The sequence below is a fragment of the Tauraco erythrolophus genome, chromosome 12 (genome assembly GCF_009769465.1).
Source record: "Tauraco erythrolophus isolate bTauEry1 chromosome 12, bTauEry1.pri, whole genome shotgun sequence".
Lineage (NCBI taxonomy): Eukaryota > Metazoa > Chordata > Aves > Musophagiformes > Musophagidae > Tauraco > Tauraco erythrolophus.
The window spans coordinates 24286514-24307394 of NC_141476.1; the positions used below are offsets into that span (position 1 = coordinate 24286514).

Genomic DNA, 20881 nt, shown 5'->3' on the forward strand with positions numbered 1-20881 from the left:
CCAGATATACTCTATCGGGTGTACTCCTTCAACACTTACCATAAACAGCAAAACTCATACATGTTAATTGTGGAAAAAGCTAATTCCCTTCCACTATTAACTCGTTAATAGCATCCCCATACTTATGAATTAGTTACAGTTAAGACCACCATAATACAATTTGTATTACCTGGTTCAACAACATACTAGTACAAGTCAACTCACTGGATTAGATAGTGGGGATTTACGCTGACACAGCATAAAATAAGATGCATAATATGATTTTTCTACACACCTGCCCTAGTCACAACAGATTTTATATTTCTCACTACAAAAGACCTGGTTGTTAAGGGCAGATCCTTCAGATCTGTCTCCGCAGGACCGGATATGACTTACACTAGGGTTACTGCTCTTGGCTTTGGAAGCAGATTTTGTGCGCACCCTTTTGGACTGCTCATGGTCCAGCTCCAAGTGTTCCAGGCGCTGGGTCAGTGCCAGTTTCTGCTGGATAGCCATCCGAAGCAAGGAGTTCAGAGTCTTCTTCTCATCCTCAGCTGCTGCGAGCTGCCGCTGCATTTCATCCAGCTGTGTGACGTACTCGTCACATCTGCAATGAAATATATCAATCTTTAGCAATCCTGTTTCCAGCTATAAACCATGAATCCCTTGTGTCTGGCCGATACTAGCAGTGACAGCTTTGCAGGTGCTTGCATACACACTCTTTTACATAGGAACTTCAACCAAACATGTAGAAAAATCACAATTAACTTTTCACTGGGGTTCTTACAATCCCACACTCGGCACCTACGTTCACACCTTTCAAGATGTAGTACCATTAACAGCATCCTTAGATAATGCAAGTACGGAGTCTGACATCAAAGTACTCATGTCGAAACATGACCAATACGTCCTTCCACAGTGAGCAGACAGAATGCAGTCAAATTACTCGTCTGTACTTACACAAAGGCCACAACGGTTCTAAGCTTTGGGCTGGAAAGAGAGTCTGAGGAAAACAGAAGGACCATTACTACAATGACTATTAATACCATTTCACTGAACTTCGTAGTTTGTTACTTTCAACACGGAGTCCAAAAAACAAATTTCCAGTAATGACCGAGCAGCACTGTTAAAAATAAGCATCTTTCATAATTCTACTTTAACCTATTCCTGATCTAAAAATTCTATGGTGTTTTATTACTGTTTTTTCTATAGCAAGTGGCCTTTATATAATTGTTTTCACCATCGAAATTAATTTTAAAACAATTAAACTGAGTGTTACTGGGAACCCTGCAGGGGAAGGTGTATGAATGCCTGCAAGCTGTTTCATCTACAGCCATTTTCCCTAAGCTGGGAAGCTACTTAACTTGCACAGGGCATCTTGAACAATTTAAAAAAATCAATGTCTTTACATGTAGATGCATATTTACTGCACACAGAAGACAGATTAAGTGTATCGGTAGAAAAACAAATAGGCACCAGCTGGAACTTAACAATGGCCACATCTGTAAAATATCAGCAGAGAAGTTCCTTTTAAAAATCAAAATAGAAAAGCCCTTGACTTTAAGGGACATTTATCATCATTAAGTAATATAAAGCAGACTGGGGAAAAAAACACCACAGAACAAAACTGCGTTCACATGCAGATTCATCAGCTGTGCTTACACGATCAAGTCCCGAATTTTGCTCTGCCCAGCTTCAAAGAGCAGGATTAGGCCTACACTCCTAATTATATTTGCTTGGGAAGGGAAAAAGGGAAAGGAAAAATTACAATTTTATTTTTGAATACATATGGAGATTAAACAATAGCCCAGAAATATTCATACAAAACCTGCATTAACTACAACTGCAGTGCGGCTTGGCATACCAGAAGGTTTTGAGCTTAGGGCCACCATCTGAGCGGGAATCCATCCACTCAAAGCCGTCCGACCCACTCTCGAGTCCCTCACAGTCTCTCTCCTACTATGAAGCAGACTGGAAACCTGGTGTGTGAGGGGTTCCTCTTCTTAAAAAAGAAAACCAGGAACCTTAACCTTGCCCCAAGTGCAGCACCTGCCCTTTCCTCATCAAAGCTGGAGGGACCTCACAAGGCAAAAGGAATCCAGACACCCCAGTGAACGGGGCTGGATCGCACCCAAGAGATGGGTTCTCCCCACTCGGGGTGGGAGCATGGCCCAGATGCACCATTCCTGCAACGACCCCTGAGGGCCGTGGGGCTTCCCTCCAGTTTTTAAACATGCTCGTGACAAGCGAGGAGAAAAGCACAACTCTGGTTACGTTACGAGTTACCTTTCTGCTTTCTTTTCTACCCACGCCTCAAACCCGACTCCTTCAAAGCTCCACCACTGCAAGACAGGGGAACATCCAGAAAGCGCTGCCCATTCCTGGAGGAATGTAACGCAAGTGCTCCAACAAAATATGATCTGGCACTACAGTGATCTGTCCCCACTACTCTTGTTTCATTCTCAGTATTAACCTGCCAAGAAATTTGGGCAAGGTGAAATTATGGGGAGGTTTTTCCCCCCATTCCCTAGCTCCTTTCTTCATAGAATCACAGAATGTTTTGGGTTGGAAGGGACCTCAAAGATCATCTAGTTCCAACCCCCCTGCCATGGGCAGGGACACCCTCCACTACACCAGGTTGCCCAAAGCCTCATCCAGCCTGGCCTTGAACACTGCCAGGGATGGGGCAGCCACAGCTTCTCTGGGCAACCTGTGCCAGTGCCTCACCACCCTCTGAGTGAAAAATTTCTTGCTTATATCCAACCTAAATCTGCCCTCTTTCAGTTTAAATTCATTGCCCCGTGTCCTATCACTACACACCCTTGTAAAAAGCCCCTCTCCAGCTTTCCTGTAGCCCCTTTAGGTACTGGCAGGCTGCAATAAGATCACCCCGGAGCCTTCTCTTCTCCAGCCTGTCTGAGAGTGAAACAAAATGTATCCGCTTTTTTTTTTGTATGGAACAGGAAGTTAATTTAACCCCAAAATTCTCAGCTCAGTGAAGCTGTGTCAAGATTGCTGCAGTCTGGCTACTCATTTGACTTCCACCAAAGAAGAGCTAATCCAAGCCAGCCAAGGCAAGAGGGGCAGATTTCTTCTCTCCACTGCCCTGTTTAAAAAAGAGATGAAAAGAAAACAAACTCATTGCAGTAAAGCAGAGTAGAGACTTGCCACATGGTCTTGCTCATGTCCATTAAATCCTCTAAAAACGTTTTTGGTATTACTCAAATGCCTCTTGATTGAACCCAGTCAGTTGTGCCAAACCTGATAGTCACCTGGTAACACAGACAAACACTTGTCAGAGTCCAGATGGCAGTAAAGGCATCTGCACCTGAGCCCAGCTATAATTAGAGCCATGATTTTGACTCCAACAGGTTATTGTAACAAATCTTTATCTCATCAAGCTTTCTGTTAGCACAAAGGTTTAAAACGTTCAACAAGGCCAAGTGCAAGGTCCTGCACGCGGGTCGGGGCAATCCCAAGCACAAGTACGGGCTGGGCAGAGAATGGATCGAGAGCAGCCCTGAGGAGAAGGACTTGGGATGCTGGTGGGTGAAAAGCTCAACATGAGCTGGCAATGTGCACTGGCAGCCCAGAAAGCCAACCGTGTCCTGGGCTGCATCCAGAGCAGCGTGGGCAGCAGGGCGAGGGAGGGGATTCTGCCCCTCTGCTCTGCTCTCCTGAGACCCCCCTGCAGTGCCACATTCAGCTCTGGGGTCCCCAGCACAAGAAGGACATGGAGCTGCTGGAGCGGGTCCAGAGGAGGCCACGGAGATGATCCGAGGGCTGGAGCCCCTCTGCTATGGAGACAGGCTGAGAGAGCTGGGGCTGTTCAGCCTGGAGAAGAGAAGGCTCCGGGGGGATCTTATTGCAGCTTTCCAGTACCTAAAGGGGCTACAGGAAAGCTGGAGAGGGGCTTTTTCCAAGGTTGTGTAGTGATAGGACACGGGGCAATGAATTTAAACTGAAAGAGGGCAGATTTAGGTTGGATATAAGGAAGAAATTTTTTGCTCTGAGGGTGGTGAGGCACTGGAACGGGTTGCCCAGAGAAGCTGTGGCTGCCCCATCTCTGGCAGTGTTCAAGGCCAGGCTGGATGAGGCTTTGGGCAACCTGGTGTAGTGGAGGGTGTCCCTGCCCATGGCAGGGGGGTTGGAACTGGATGATCTGTGAGGTCCCTTGAGGTCCCTTCCAACCCAAACCATTCTGTGAGTCTATTCTATGATTAAATGACTGTTCCTAGAAATTACAAGGCATTCACTATTTCAAATATCTAAATTAGCTTTTTTTTCCCCCATAAAACCCTATGCGGGGAGTTTTTCCTTCCTTTCCAAGGAAAAGGAAGTGTTATCAGTAGCGTACATGCAGCTGCTGTTTTTACTGTACCTGAATATCTGTTCTCTCCTACATAGGAGAGGGCTGGGGAGAGGCAGGAGTGTCAAGTCATGCACCCTGAACCTGGTTTCCTGATCTTTAAGTCAAATGAAATTATAGAGTCTCAAACTCAAACCTTCTCCTGGAGCAAGCGCGGCTGTCCGGGGTCAGAGGAAGACCACGCTCTGCAAAACACAGCAATTGTGATCTCCAACAGAACAGCTGAGGGTTGAGAAGTTTGCTAGAAGTGGCTGCGGACGTTGCGCACGCAGGTGGATTAGGATCTGCCCTATTAATTAATAGTACTTTTTCCCTTCCTGCTGTTCACTGACAAAAAAAATAGCCTCCCTAAGCATGGTAAGATGACACAGCCTCCAGCACTACTTCAGCATAATGCAAAGCTAATAGTAGCAGCTATGGCAGCATATTTTTGTGGTATGTGTATCTGTATTTCCCCTGCTTTGCAGATACAACAATAAAAGATCCTTCCTTCCCTTTTACAATTTCATTTGCCATGTGCTGAGCTACTTCCCAGCTGTATATTCAAAGCAAAAATCATTAGAAGGTCAGAACAGAAAACGTCTTTGTTTTTAAAACACCTTTGAAAGAAAATAATTGAGCTTTTATGCTTTAAAGAAGAATATGAAATTAGCATAAGCCTCTTGTACATTTACACATTCGCAGTTTTAAGCAGATAGTGAACAGAAGGCTTTGATGTTGCCTGTTTTCTTACAAGTAGTAATTAACAACAACAAAAAAGGAGCTTAAGGAAGCATCAAATAGGTTTTTAAAAACAACACCAGCTAAACCAAGCACCTACACAGAGGAAACAATTATCCTGAATGTTAAATATAATGATGAGAAATAAAAACTAAATCCTCTAAAACACCATCTGAAGCCAAATTGCTGAAAAATACAACAATGGGTTGTCTCATTTTGAAAAGCTGCATACTGCTGCTTCCCACAAATGCCAGTTAACCCTTATTTCCACGTAACATTTTATTTAAGCTTTAGTGTGTACCATATTTGATAAGGCTTATAGCTAAATTAATTACTGAATCAAGGTGTGTTCTGGGAAAAAAAAAAGGGACATAACCAAACGCACCTGGGTACATTTACACTTTTCCCCCCTGCTCTGCAGTCAATGAGGACCATATGACAACTTCCAAGAAAGTAAGACGGATGTGACTGAAGGAGGCCTCTGGAGAGAAACATCAACTACTTTAGCTTCTACCTCCAGAGATTAAATCGTCAACCTCCAGAAGAAACTAAAACATGGAGGATGAAAATCACAATTTTCCGGCTTTTTTAAGAACTGGGAAACATATTAGCAGCGAAGCACTTAAAATGACGTGTAAACGAGCAGTGACTGCGCTCAGCTATAAGGGCTACTGGCCACCTGCTACTCCAAACCGAATCTTTATATTAGAAATTAACATAATAATAGCGCCTTACCCCCACCTCCTCCTTACCCCAACCCCTGATGAAAACCAGCTCCTCTGCAGAGAAAGCGACAATTTTGTCGGACCAAAGAAGGAACAGAGGGAAGAAGATGATGGCAGTAATGAAGCTCCTGGATGCCCCTTTGGAAGGTGGCCTTCCACCCCGCACACGCCGGCGAACGCTGTAAAGCACCGCAGAGCCGTGCTCCGCAGCACCAAGGGTCGGACTGAGAGCCAGCCTGTACAGGATTTGCATTTTTAAGTGGGAGAATCCCTGAAGATCAAATTAAAGCACAAATCCCGAAGGAGGGAGAAGAAAGAACACCTCAGATTTAGGCAGTTTAGGATTACAGATGAATAAATTTGAGGGAATACGTAGGGAAACCTTAGCCAATTGCTAATTTGTATTTACTTCCTCAATACCTTGCACTGAAAATTTGTCCGAGTTGTACATTTGAAAGGAATAAATGCTGTGGCCTTTATCTGTATAAATCATTGTGATTTTCACTAGGAATAGAGAGCAGTTTATAACCAGCTACAGTTTTCCAGAATGTTTATCATCAGCCATGTGTAATCAGCGCCCATTAGTAAGAGCTAATAAAGAAAGTAATCAGAACACAAATCTCTCTTGTAGTTTGAAACATATGGGAAGAATTATCTCCTGCACTGAGAGGGAACAATCAGCCCCATATTGCTGGGCACTACAGCTCTTCTAAATTTCCACCAATAAAAACTCTCAAGGAGAGATCATAAACTTTTATGGCAAATTCCCTCCTCTTGGAATTTAAAAGAAAACTCTTTTTTTATATTTAAAGGCTGAAATTAACAATCCTACGTCACCAGAAGTAATTTTAAAGCTATCACACAGGCAGGACATTTTTTCCAGTTCTTCACTGAAAGGAGTAGCAAGGGGTGGAGGATTTAATCCTGAACTCACCATCCTCTCTACTCTGTACCACTGAAGCTGAGCACATGCTTTGTTTGGTTTTTTTTTATCCTGTTGTTGTTGGTTTTTGGTGGTTGTTTTTTTTGTTGTTGTGTTTTTTTTTTTCCAGACTATGAGCACTGACACTTCCTATTAATTGTGAGATGAACTCAAGACTTGCCTATCTAAAGACCGTACATACCAGTAACTGCTGCTGCAGCCGTCTCCTACATAACGTGTGTTAAAACCAAAAGGGCGGACAAGCTACATAGCAGGAGCTGGTATTGTCTTCAAATATGTCTACGGCCCCGCTATTATATCACAGGAACACCTCCGGTGTGTTCCTCTCCTTAACAGCAGGAGAGGAACTCAAACAAAGCACCAAGGTGCACAGGAATTGGTGTGGACACAGCTTCTCCGAAAAATACCTGGAAGAAGAGCACGAACTCATTGTCTCAACCCAGGTCCAAGGTCTGTCTACAGAGGGCACCTTCACCAAGGCTGAGCCTCAACATATCCAGCATCACTGGCAGTAGGCATTTTAATGGCCAGGCACATCAGTGTTACCAACACGACTATGCGCAAGACATCACTGGTGTCTTCTTGGAGCACGTTTCTGAGACACTCAAATGCCTTTGTCCTGCCTGCATGTCTCCCCGCTTTCACGTGGGTGCTGGCAGCCCAGACACTTTTCTCTCCAGACATCATTCATCACCTCTAGTTCTAGCACCAGGAATAGGAAGCAAATGCTGTTACTCGCGTCTGGGAATCCCATTCTGGAAATTTTCAAAGTCACATTTTCTATGTCTGGCTCCTCTGGGCACTTATCCTATGGGATATTTTTAGAGAAGCTGAATACTTCTACTGTGTGGAGTCCAGTCTGAAGACCCTTTGGCTAGAGTTCTCAATCCTGTAAGGACTGCAATGTTCTCTGCATGAATTTAAACTCCTTTATACTCTGCAGGCCTTAGACGTCCATGAACACAAGAATATTTTCCCAGATGCTTTGGATACTTGGAAAACTGACAGAGCTTGTACGATCCTGAGCTGACACAAATACTCACTTGAAACACCTTTTCTTCATTGGTGAATAACAGCTAGCTGCTAGTTTCTTGTGTGTGACCACAGTTCTGCTTCTTTATCACAAGTTTCTAATCTCACGTTACATGCTGCCAGTCTTTCCAGCATGTTCTAACACCCACCACTTGGCCCCTTGCAGACTCGTTGCAGAGTTTGTCTCTCCTTTTATTTAGTTTATGAATTTATTGCTGTTTAGTTTATTATACACTGGAACATGGGAATAGCCATTATTTACATCTAGGCATATTTGTTCTCTGCTTTTCAAAGCCTTCTACCGTGTTTCTTAATTACTGTTCTATCTTATTTTAGAAGGATGAGAAATGTCTGTTCTCTCACTACCCTTGCTTGTTCTCAGGCTCGGAAATGAAACCAAAACTACATAAGCAGCAAAGTTGAGAAACCTGTGTATTTAATCAGAGGAGTGAAGATGCATCCTAAGTCACTTCTCGGAGCCAGTTTAAGTCTGTCAGGGTTTATTAGGACAAATGAAACATCATGTAATTGTTTGGTTGTGTTGCCTGACCCTGAGCAAAATAGCCAGCTCGGAGCCAGCTTGGCTGTTTTTAGCCTGATTTCCTCCATCCACTGCAAGAGTTTGGCTGCAACCTGTCACCCAGCAGGTAATTCTAGAGAGAAGAGATTACGGTGTCCTTCCACGAGTGCATGTAGTACTTAACATGCAAGTTAAAGAGACGAGAAACTGGCAGGCTATATCAAAAGACAGAAAAATGGCAGAAAAATAACACCAGGAAGAGAAAGGTGAAAAACCATGTTGTAGTTCCATTGTGTATGGTTTCTGCCATTTTCTCTATTTAGTACAATTTTTGGAAGGATGCTTACTCAAATTCCAGCAAATCAAACTCAAGAAAAAGACTAGCATAACAAAATAAAATAACATTTGCTTTTTAAAATGCAAAAATTGTGTTTAAACTCTCTTCCTGTCCAATCCATGACAAGCTTTTCTCAGTACGTTCTTTTCTTGGCCATGACGTGATGGCCATACTGGCCTCCTGCTCTTCGTCTAACGATCCTTTAAGGACTTTAACTTGAATTCCTAGTTGATGAATCCGTGTGCCTGTGCTTCATTGTCACTTGCAGTGTACTCTGAAAACTGCAGATTCAGAGGTGTTCTCTGAACAAGTAGAAGAAACCTACAGTCTTCTTACTCCTTCCTTTCTTAATGAAAAGTTAAGCTAAACAAGTCTCAAGCTTAAATACCAAGCTGGACTTTTCTCTTCTGTTTTGATATAGTATTTTTTCCCCCCATAATCAATTTTAAGAAACCTGAGCTCTATTGCACTTGCAAGTTTGAATGACAAATTTCTTACAGGCAATCTAGAAACATATCTTGACCTACAAGACAAGGCAACTGTGCTTCAATCCCACCCCAAATCATTAGAAAACAGGACATACCCACTTCAAGTTCCCTCAAAGAACTTGGGAGAAGCTCTTTGTCTAACAAAGAGAGGAATCAGTCTTTCTTCTGAAAATATTTTAGAGGAAGATGAATTCATTTATCTGAAATTTGCTACTAACCCCTCCTCCTCACGCTTAAGTAGGGATTCATATCATTTTTTATGAAAAAAAAAAACCAAACAACGAAAAACCACAAAACCTTTATAAAATATTTTTTGGAGGTTAAATACTTCTGCCAGGAAGAAACAGCAGCAGCTCCTGGCTCTGTGCTCCCTATGCACCACTTTGCAGTGCCCTGAACACCACAAGCAGTACCTACCTCTAGCCTGGGAACTCCTGCTCTCACTCACTGCTTTTTCCTCACTTGGTGCTGTTAGCAGGGCGTTGGTCACACTAAACTCAATAAATACCCAACACCACTTTGAAACTAGTCCCTTGATTCATACACATGTGAACAAAGTCTTGAGTGAAATGAGGGAACTGCAAATATGAGCTCTTTATACTTTTTTTGTTACAGAGATGCAGTTAAAACTCAGAGACAGTTCAAACCGAGAGGAAACATTGCATTTTAAAGACTTATTCTGCATTTTGGAGATGTCCATTGAATATTTTATTTGAAAACAAACCAGTTATTCGTTTATACTGTGAAAACTAACATGAGTGGTTTGTGTGAAGCGATATTTTCTCTTGCCAATTTGCAAGGATTTATTCTTTAAAATACAGAACATACCAACCCCAGATATTATTGTCATTCAATACTACAAGTGTACTGTAAAAGTGACTGCTTTCTTTATGGTGTTCAGTCTCATCATGTGAACACAAGCTATTCTGTTTTAAACTCCCAAGCAAATATATTCATAATCAAAACATGTTCAAAACAGTAACCACAGTAGTGCATTTTGTACGATGAATTTTGAGAAAGATTATTTCGGGGAATATTCTTTCAAACAGCTGCTCCAGATACCAAGTAAAGTTCAGGAGCCAGATGGTGTCCATAAAGAGAATGAAGCACCACTTCACATCATGTATTAAAGCTGAAGGCTGCACCCTAATGAACATTTGCTGCATCATCCTCAGATCCTGTTTATTTACATTTTGCAGCACCCGAGCTGCCTGTTATTAAATGCAAACCTACTTGACAAAGTAAAAACAAAGATGATGTTCAGTTTCTCTTTGGATTTTAAATGGAGAAGTCATTGCACCTTTTTTTTTGTGGTGAAGAGAGGGTTTACTAACGAAACATCAAAACGTTTGACTGTAATACAGTGATACGTAAATACCTACACAGTCTAATTAAGCAGATAAATTCCATTTTCAGCTCTACAGGGCAGATTTTAATTTGGCTTCCAGTGCTTTCAGTCAATTTGTACATCCAACAGGGATGTATGTGTCGATTATGAAAGTCTGGACTTAATGTACAAGCTTTTGCACATACATCTGTTAAGAAAATCTGGAGTTTAAACAGGACGGCTATAGTACATTATGCGTATCTTGATTTATTCCTTTGTACGACAGCTTAATTTGAGGAGCACAGTGTTGCCTACAGTGCTGCAGCAGCCCCTCAGTGCTGGAAGCTGTTAATCTGTGTTTTGCAAGCCTTCCTTTGTCTCCAGGCTGAGGTCTTATTGTATTTTCATTACCTATTAAAAATAGCTGGTAGTATTGTCAAATTAGTAGGATTAACCTACTTTAAAAAGGAAATTAGGTCAGTTACTATGTTCATGCCCAGCCTTCCACTCTCATGTGTTGTTACAGCTCTCCTGCATCCTACAAAATGGGTGGTTTCCTGTGGAAAATACAGATCCACGTGCAGCAGTCTGCTTCATCCCACACTCGCGCACAACACAAACACGGTGCGGTCAAAGTCCCGTCGCTTCTTATTAGTCTCTGCTGATACAAACCTCGTGGCCAGAGAAGAAACGTGACTTACTGTAGACCATTAAGACGTGCTCCATTAGCAGGTCGTTTGCAATGGTGAAGACAAATTGGGCTGCTACATACTTCTGACATTAGAAACACACCTGAAAATTAGACTCCAAAAGAGTTTTTGAGGTTATCTTCACCAAAGCACCTTTGAAACCCACCTTACCTGAGATGAAGACTTAGATGAAACAACCACTGACCGAGGAACACACTCAGCCAAGCACCAACCTACCAACCCTGAGCAGAGAGCAGGGAGGGAAGAGGTGACAGTACCCCACCTGCAGCAGTAGGTCTTGATGGCTACTGTGGCATCTGAAACACTGGGACAAAGAAGCAATTCCTCCTGCTCTATGCGACTGCCACTGTCTCAGGTCAGATGCAAACCACAATGCCCAGCTGCCTGTCGGCCATGCATCGATCAGGAAAGCAAGCGCTCACAAGACTCACGGCTCAGCAGACCGCCTCTCCACTCACTCCATCCTCAGCTCTGAGTCCTCCTTTGCTCTTGGCCCCTTAATTTTTTTACTATAGTTACTAAGTGAAGCCTAAGTTCAGAAGTTACAATTGTTCACTTAGGCAGGGGAGTCTCGTGCACCCCCAGCAGAGCTCGCTCCTGCCTCTAATCAACCACAGCTCCCCACAAGAGCTCCAGGACAGAGCTCTTCAGCCTGTTGCTTTCAGAAAAACTTTTATTCTGCCTCCAATTTCCTCCTGCCAAGGAATCCTTGTTATTGTCTTCCCAATAAAAGGACAAGATTGATCTCTAGACGATACACCAAGAGCAAGACAGAGAGGATTACCCCTCTGGCATTTCTCCGAGAATTCTTCCTCTCCAAACCAGTTCACAGTCACTCGCTTCCACACAGAGGCAGGAAAATCAAAACGTACAGAAAACATACTGCAGTTACAAGTAGTTTAGACAGCTAGCTCTCCATATCCAGGAAAAATAACTGAAAGTTAACAGTATGGTTTTTCTCTTTCCTCTCAGCTTCAAGCTCATCTACATCAGCCAGAGACTGCAATTTCTGCATATTAATTACACTCCAGAAAAAGAAAGAGAGAGAAGGGAAAGGAAGGAGGACAAATCCAGACTGCACACGGCATTCCTTTCCCTAGCACAATGTGCTGCCACAGTTCAAACCTTAGCATTCCTTGGTATCCATTTCTCCTTTCCACGCACAGATACTGCTGAGAAAGGCTGAATCACCAGGAAGCCTCAGATGACTCATGGAACACGAGAGCTGCTGCAGAACCACCCCTACGAAAGGCCATACAGAAAAGCCTCAGGAATCCTCGTAATTCCTTACTACGGTACTTCTCAGATGACAGAAAGAAAATCTTTTCTGAAAGTTTTGTGTTGGTTTGAAGTGCCCAGAGACGGCAGAGAACGAAGCAGCATGTAGCACACCCAGACTCTCCCATCCCCTTGGGTGAGCTTAAAAGGAAGCGTCTAGGTCACGTTAAAGAGCATCCTTTACAGTCTGTCTTCTCCATCTTCTTTAAGCAATGCATGGAATACGCAGGCAAATGAACTTTGCAAGGGGTGTCCCTGTGAATCCCACCAAGCTGGGACTGACAACTTTTAGATAAAACTTTTTTCTTTTCCGAGTTTCCAGGATCATCTCCATACAGGAGCCACCTGAACTGTGAAGCAGATCTGGATTTTGTAACAGGATGTTGTTGCTTCGACATGCCCCAAAAGAAACACATAGACTCAAAGAAGGAATCAATGACAGTGGCAGTAAGCAACATGCAGATCAAAACAGCATTTATCACTTCTGCAGCACATGATGTGTCAGCAGATGTTTTCTGTCTGTTAACACCACGAAGCACAACTGAGAAGCAGAAGCAAGTTCCAAAGGCATATGCAACTCAAATCGGCTAACACAGGTAAGCGAAACGACAGATGCCAACTGCAGGATGGACAACCTAAGAACAATAAGATGTAATAAGATGTATGCAACATCTTTACTTTTTTCTGGATCATTAAAGGTCAAGTAGAGTCACATCCGCATTTCCTAACAAATGCTCGTTTTGCATTGTTAAATGTCACTCCTCCTCAGAGTTAACGGCTTCAAGAACCAAGGATAAACTTGCACCCAAATTAAACAAATACCACCACAACTACTTCTTGTTTTGTAGAAACATACTATATCCCTGGCATTTTCCCCATCAACTGGACCTCATCGCAGACAAACATAGTAAGCAACAAACTCGGGAAAGGGCATCCCACCCCGGCACTCTGCATGGCTAGGTGGGCAGGATGGTCAGCTCTTCCCTCACACAAGCAAGGAACCACACTCTGCAGAGTTCATATGTTCTTTACCTTGTAGCAAACATCGCTCTCAGGGAAGAGAAGGTAGCAGCATCTTCTTTCAAAGCCTTCAGCTCATTTCGCAGCTTCATCATTGTCTCCGTGACCATGGCTTTCTCATTTTCATACTTGCTTTTTAAGTTGGCAAGGGCTACCTCTGCAGTCTATTGTTCACCAAGAAGAACAGAAACACATCAGTTAATAAAACTCTTCGCAAAGTGGCTGGCTAAGAGATGTCTAATCACTATTCACATGATGAAACATTTACTTTGTACCAGAATGTTAAACTTCTGGTCAACTTTTCTTGTACAAATTAAATAAAACATCATTTTTGAACACTGGAAACAGATCGGACACATGGGTCTTCTACTCCCATTAACCACGCAGTAGCAGCTAGGAAGTTACAGAATATATATTTAGTGACATCTATCTCCAACTACTAAATAGATACTATAAATAGATACTACTTAGTATCTCTATATTTAAACACATTCAGTCAATCACTTGCACAGTTCTCTAACCCTTACAGCCTTTTGCCTGTCTTACATTTTGGGACACCTTTATTGAAACACACAAACGAAAACTGAACATATCTATTTCTTAAACAACACTACACTGGTGGTTTTTTTCTGAAGACAACTTCAATTTGCTCTGCTTTAACTTCAGAGGAGACAATGAAGCATGTCACATGGTGTCTTAATGGCAGTTATTTTCATCTACTGCACTGCCAATGTGCATCAAATGGCACAGCCCAATCCCTAAAGACTAATTTTACCTTTCACCCCCGTTATTTTGACCTTGTTCTTATATCACATCCTCATCTTGGAAGGCTTTCTTTTATTTTGCAATTTGAGAGAGAAGAGTACTGAAGTTTAAGAACTCTTTTAAGGGTAACTACTAGAATTCTTTCAAGTAGAAAGTAAGAATTACTTCTTCATTGTAGGTGTCATACATTAAATACGATCTGATATAATTCAGACAGGCAGTAGACTGAAGCTACCCTAAGCTTAACAAAAAGTCTCAGGAGTATGTGACGAGCAGAAGCCAGTTAAAGCCCCAGTGCTCAGCTGTGCAGTGGGACAGCTGTGTGCCTCTAACGAAACAACCTGCTATAGCAGGTACCAGCAATAAAAGCCCTGCTGAGTTGAGAGTATGGTAGTACGACCTCAAAGACAAATTCCCTTGGTTTTATGACCTAAGTCCCTGACTCTATAACCTCTGCCTCTGTAAGACCTGGCTACCTGTTTGTTGGCCTTCAGCACAGTTCTCAGCGTTGCTATCTGCTCTCTCTTGGTGCTCAGCAGGGACTTCAACTTCAGGATTTCTTCCATGAGAGCTTCTTTGTCTTTGTCCACCACTGGCCCAAGTTCTTGAGTGGCAACACGCTGCCTGGACAACTCAGTTGTTCTGTCCACAGCAGCTTGCAGGTGTTTGATCTGATCCCGGATTATAGCGATCAAGTTGTAAATGTTCATTGGTTCCTTCTGAGGATCCGACACAGGAGATGGCAGAGATGACACTGGAGATGGGCTGCTGTCACCGCTTCCGTTCTCTGTCTTTCCAAGCTCTATTGTTAACAACCCTTTAGAAAGAAGAACAGGAGACCTTCTTCCCTTGGTCTCTGGACTACTGCGTCCACCTTTACCTTCCTTGTAGTAATCCAGCATCACTCTGTTTGGAGTTTCATTGTTGCACATGCAGACATGGTGGTATAAATTGGCCAGTTCTTCACTGAAGGTGACTAGTTCATCTTGGGCCACACTGAGGCTGCCCTGTGTTTCTCCAGCAACATCACTGACTTTCTTCAGCTCCTTCTCCAGTCTGGCCACCTGTTCTCTATCATGCCTACTGGATTTTTCTAGTGAGGTGATCTTTTCAGTGAAAGCCTGGCTCTCAGTCTCATATCTACTCTTCTCTTCCTCATACTTAGACTCGCATTCTTTGTATTTGGTCTTCAGATTTTTAAGCTCTTCTTTCAGGTCAGTAATCTCTGCCACAGCGACTTTGTACTTGCACTCCAGGATCTCTGGCCCATTGATGTCAACTTCGTAATAGTCTCCATCTTCATGGCTGTCTCGGTCCTTCTCATTGTCCAGGGCAGACTGACGTTCCTTGCTGACGTGGAGCTTCTTCATCGCATTCAGGTTTTCTGTCAGCCTGCCGACTTTCTCATGCTGCTCTGAGAGGGCCCCTCGTGTGTTTTCCAGCTGCTTCTGAGATTCCTGTAGCGTTGTTAACAAGTTCACCTTTTCTCTTTCCATCTGAAAGGCACGAACACAGACATCTACGTATAGGGAACTGTCACTTCAATGGTTTTATTACAAGAGATGGCAACTTAGTCAAGGTCCATATGGTCACAGAAACGCGATCACTTGCACATTATAGAAAAGGCTATTTAATCTCTTCTAAAACCATCTCAAGCACAGTGTTCCTTGCCAATTCTTTCTTATTTCCACTCCAAAATGCATGTTTTTACACACTTCTTCCATTGCTGATAGTCTCATTGTGAAAACATCCTTACGGCTGAAGATAAGCTAAAATTTACTGTTATCTTTGCAAATGATCAAGTAAATATTAGAAAGCACACAGCTAATCTATGGTAGAAGCTTGGAGCTTCATGAAAAACTCAGGAGTATCGAAACTTTTCAAGTTTCTCCTCCAAAAGTTCTCATTTTGAAACATTCCAGCAATTTTTTTCCAAAAAGGCTTTTTCTTATAGAACACTTAAAAAAATGCTTGACAAAATAACTTTAAAACATTTCTAGGCAACATAAATATGTATGTTGTTTCAAACTCTCCAATTTTCCAATAGCACAAAAATAACACAGAAATGCTTGGTACTGATTAAAACTTCATGTTCTTCAAACTAATTCTAGAAAATAGTTACGGCGTACAAAGCTCCCTTTTCATGGAGATTACTAGAGTAACTATCAATTTTTGAACAAAATACTATCTTTCTCGCTAGTGACATTTATGTCACATCTTGCTAGTGGATTTCAACTGAAAGAGGGGAGATTTAGATTAGATCTAAGGAAGAAATTCTTCACTCAGAGGGCGGTGAGGCACTGGCACAGGTTGCCCAGAGAAGCTGTGGCTGCCCCATCCCTGGCAGTGTTCAAGGCCAGGTTGGATGGGGCTTTGGGCAACCTGGTGTAGTGGAGGGTGTCCCTGCCCATGGCAGGGGGGTTGGAAATAGGTGACCTTTAAGGTTCCTTCCAACCAAAACCCGTTCGGTGATTCTATGACATAATGAAGTAGACACAGCATGGACTGCACAGAAAATGCATTACAACTTTCTTCCAAACATAGGACATGAACGCTAGCTTTGCATTAAAAAAAAAAAAAAGAAAGAAAAAAAGAAAGAAAGAAGCTGTGGTTTTCCACTGACAAACATGTAACATCCTCAAATTCTAAATCAATCAGAGCCTTTACAAATATAGTTTATACCGTATGGTGGCCATGTGAGACATTGAAAAGGCTGAAATCACACTCCAAACAAACTCTAGCAGCTATTTGGAAGTACACAGTTGTTCAGGAAACTCACTCACCTGTACAAGCTGTTGTTTCAGCTTCTGGATTTCAGAAATGTTTAATTCACTCAGAAGATCTGAAACCAGACTTGGGGCTGGGGGGAAGCTCTCATTTTTCTTCGGCGTTGATGTACTATTCTTGCCATTGCTGAGTTTGCTGAGGCAGTTTTGTTCGAATCCATTCATGATCTCATCGTTATTGGGCTCTGTGGCTTCATCGCTGAACTTCAGTCCGTCCAAAGAGATGTTCAGGTGGCTGTTGTACATGGAGTCATTGATGTTCATGTAGTGAGAGAGCTCCTTACGAAGGTTGTTCTTCTGCTCCCGCTCCGTCTTCAGCGTCTCTAAGGCCTCCTCAAGCTGCCGTTCCGAGATCTCCTTCAGCCGTATGGCATCTTCCAGCTGGCTGTTGAGAAATTCAGTTTCCTCTTCGAGTCTTTTGATTTCATGTTTCAGGCCTTCGAACTCCACCTGGAGACAAACAGAGGGGAAAAAAATCCCTAATGAAAACGTCTGCTTGCAAGGCACCAAGTAATTTTACTTTTGAACGTTTGATTTCACTAAATATGGTGAGAACAGAATAATTTTTTCAGTTCTGGGGTCTGGTTTTGGCACTGTGACTGCAAACACTTCTTACATAATTTACCTCACAGAGACGACTGAATAAAATTTCTAAGCAAACTGTCAAATGAACTCATCTATTCCAGCTTAATTAAAACATGTGGGAGATGCAGCGTGGGATCCAGAGGCATCGCAGAACAGGCTTTCCTAGCACATTATGCAAACTCTTCCTCTGATGAACTAATTACCTGGCCAACCTTCCCACAAATTCAAGCTCAACATTTCCAAAACCCAGCATGGCAAAGCTGTGCTTCTGACACTGCTGCACTACTGTTAGATTGTGCTACTGGGCTTAAAGCTGTTGGGATGCACCGAGCAATCAAACTCTGCTGTTACACATTCAAAATAAAATGTTTTATCACTTCTGTCGTCATCATTTCAGCACATCTTGAGTGCTCCACAATTCAGACTCTACACTTCAGATTCACAGTACTGCTACATGAAAACTGATGGCATACTATACTTTTTTACCTGTAAAATTGCATTTTTTTCTAAATCTCTCTTGCACTGAAATTACGAACACCAATCATTAGTGTAAAATTTTGCATTCCTTCGGGGAAGAAGAAAAAGAAAATAATAATACCTGTTCCTTACCTTGAAAGAAAGGAAAACATACCACATGATATATGACCTTATTTATTTCTGCCAACTGTTCAAGGAATTTTAGACGTCAAGATACACCAGTCTGGTAGTGCTGAACCTTATTCAATTTAAAAACCACGAACCAATCATGTTAATCAAGTTTTCTAAGTTAAGCCTAGGAAAACTTGATGGCTTCTTTTAGTTACGTCAGTGGGATAATTAAAACTTCATAAAATTCATCAATTAGGATTAGGACAAGGTAGAAAACAAAATAATCCATTGCCACGAAAAGAATTAGCTCTTGGTTCTACATATGGCCACTAAGCTCACATATTTAAGATTGCAGTCTATCTTCAAAGTTTCCAGAATACTAACACTGTAGCCAGCAATTACTAGCAACTGATAAGATAGCATCTGAGGGCAAACTTGGCTCAGCCCAGAATGACAGCATTCTTCCATATTGTTATTTTAGAATGTGAACATGGAACTTTCGCTTGCTCCTCCAAATACAATGAATGAGACAAAAAAAAAAAAAAGGTAAAACCCAAAAGTAATCAACTACATAGGTTGGATTTTACCAGATCACTATCTCTTCCAGTCTGCATCTAAAACGTAATAGCCCTGTCATCCCTACCGCATGATGTCAGGGCACCCAAAACCGTGGGATTAGACCAAACGTACTCGGGTGAGAACAGGTCCAAGCTGGCACCCCCTTTTGGGCACATCGGTGGGGCCACAGTGATAAACACTGACATGGAGTTTCACCTGGAGATACATTAAATACATTCAGTATCCCAAATACCTCACGTGGTAGGGCAGCTTTCATTCTGAACGCCGGAGGAGATCTGAAGGAAATCTTCATAAGCTTTTGCTATGTGGTTCCTACAACAGATGCTATTAACACTACTGTTTCCTTCAAGAGCTTTCATTTCAGGAATATTACACCATTTTCTCAATTGAACCCTGAGTTTTTAGTTCTACAGTGGGACTGATAGATATCTGAAGAATAAAAATAGCAAGTCCCCAACTGATAGATGAAAATAAATTAACACATTTCTAATCTAATTATCTCCACAAACGATAGGGAAATTCTTGTTTCGAAAATACAGTTTTCTAAAATTCTGGTAATAGCTGGAACCGTGCAATGAAATGTGGCTTTTTAGATGAGCAGTCACTCAGGTCTGACAGTACAGAGCTACCACAGCAGCAGTCTGCATTTAATGAAAGTAGTGAGAAGAAACAAGGAGCACAGAACTGGAGAGAGAATGTAAACACTAAGTAGCAATAAAAACCTATGTTCAGAAACACACCCAGTTACAGATACTGCAGAAGAGGATGGACGGATGGATGGATGGATGGATAGAGAGTATCCCAAAGAGACACTGAAAAACTGGTGTAGCAAAAAGACTAAAGCAGTAACAAAGCAGAGTGGTAGAGACTTCACTTCCAAGGAAAGAGAAGGCAATGGAAGGACTTGGAGGTCAAAGTAGAAGCAATAAAGACTTATGACTGTGTATAAACAGAGCCAGAAAGGACTTAAACACTTTAGGACTACTCTTGGTACTAAAAGAGAGAGCTCACAATCTCAAAAGCAGTACAAACATGGAAAAGAAGTGGTTGGATGTTCAAACAAGACAGAACCATGCCGTAACGCAGGAATTAACTGGTGCTGCCAAAGTGATGCCCACTGTTTTGAAAAAACTTGCCTGATTTTGCTTTAGGACAGACACTTGTTTCTGGAGACAGATGTTTTCCTCTTCGAGCTCAGTGTAGTCTTGCAGCAAACGTGCTTCTCGGAATTTATATTCCTTAATATCATCTCGCAGACGGGCCCTTTGGAGCTCCACATTCTGGTTGACCTGGAAAAACAAACAAACCCCCAAATGATGGCGATTTGGTCAGCTACAATTAAATTTCAAAATTTTATCTTTCCTTACGTGCACTAATAAATGAGATTCTATTTAAACAGAAACTCTTCCCCTCCCACCGGAACTGAAATTACAGAAAACCAAGCCATTTTTGCAATAACTACATTTTGTTTTCTTGCTTCTCTTACAAATTCTCACCCTTGACTCAAAGAAAAGTTAATAAGCAAGCAGGGAAAGCAGCATTCACATGGATGTTGTCTCACTGGCTGCAAACAACAGAAGAAAGTTTTTCAGATCAGAAGTCAACATCTGTATCTGTTAACACTTAAACAAGAAGGGCCTTTTCACAAGAGAAAGACAGATTCAGATGGCTCCAGACGTTCTTATGTGGACATGTATTTGCCGCTGCTTTTCAACAGACCTTATCTTTGTGCCCAGTGCAGTAATTTGGAAATACAGTCCAGTAAATCCTTTTGGAGAGAGACACTGAGTTAAAGCTCAAATGACATCCAAGATCCCAGGTAGAAAGAAATAGCAACTGTGGTTGACTTATAAAATATTCCCTCCCCTCAGCCCTAAGACTCATGCAAGACCTTAAAGAAAAACTTTCAAAAAACCCAATGCCACCATTATTTTTTTGGGATAGATAAGAAGTAAAAATCAATATATTGGAGTAGTACGATCTTTAGATCTTTTGTGTATATACACAGACAAAGAAATTGGGCTAGCACATATCCAGCTATGTGAATGGCTCACTGTACTTTGCTCTACTTGCTCTCAACGTTACTTTCCTTCAAGCCACATCTTTAAATACTTAATTAAAACAAAGTGA

General features: G+C 42.1%; 1 protein-coding gene across 1 annotated transcript in view; it reads right to left on the bottom strand.

Annotated features, from left to right (window-relative positions):
• Window positions 1-279: 279 nt before the first annotated feature.
• Window positions 280-20881, bottom strand: part of BICD2 (BICD cargo adaptor 2) — a 96119-nt gene continuing 75517 nt past the window's right edge. Inside the window, exons 3-7 of the mRNA XM_086619333.1 lie at window positions 19888-20040; window positions 16997-17449; window positions 14690-15709; window positions 13461-13612; window positions 280-586 (exon numbers count right to left, since the gene is read on the bottom strand). Coding sequence (XP_086475459.1) covers window positions 280-586; window positions 13461-13612; window positions 14690-15709; window positions 16997-17449; window positions 19888-20040 — 2085 coding nt within the window. The remainder of the gene's footprint in view (window positions 587-13460; window positions 13613-14689; window positions 15710-16996; window positions 17450-19887; window positions 20041-20881) is intronic.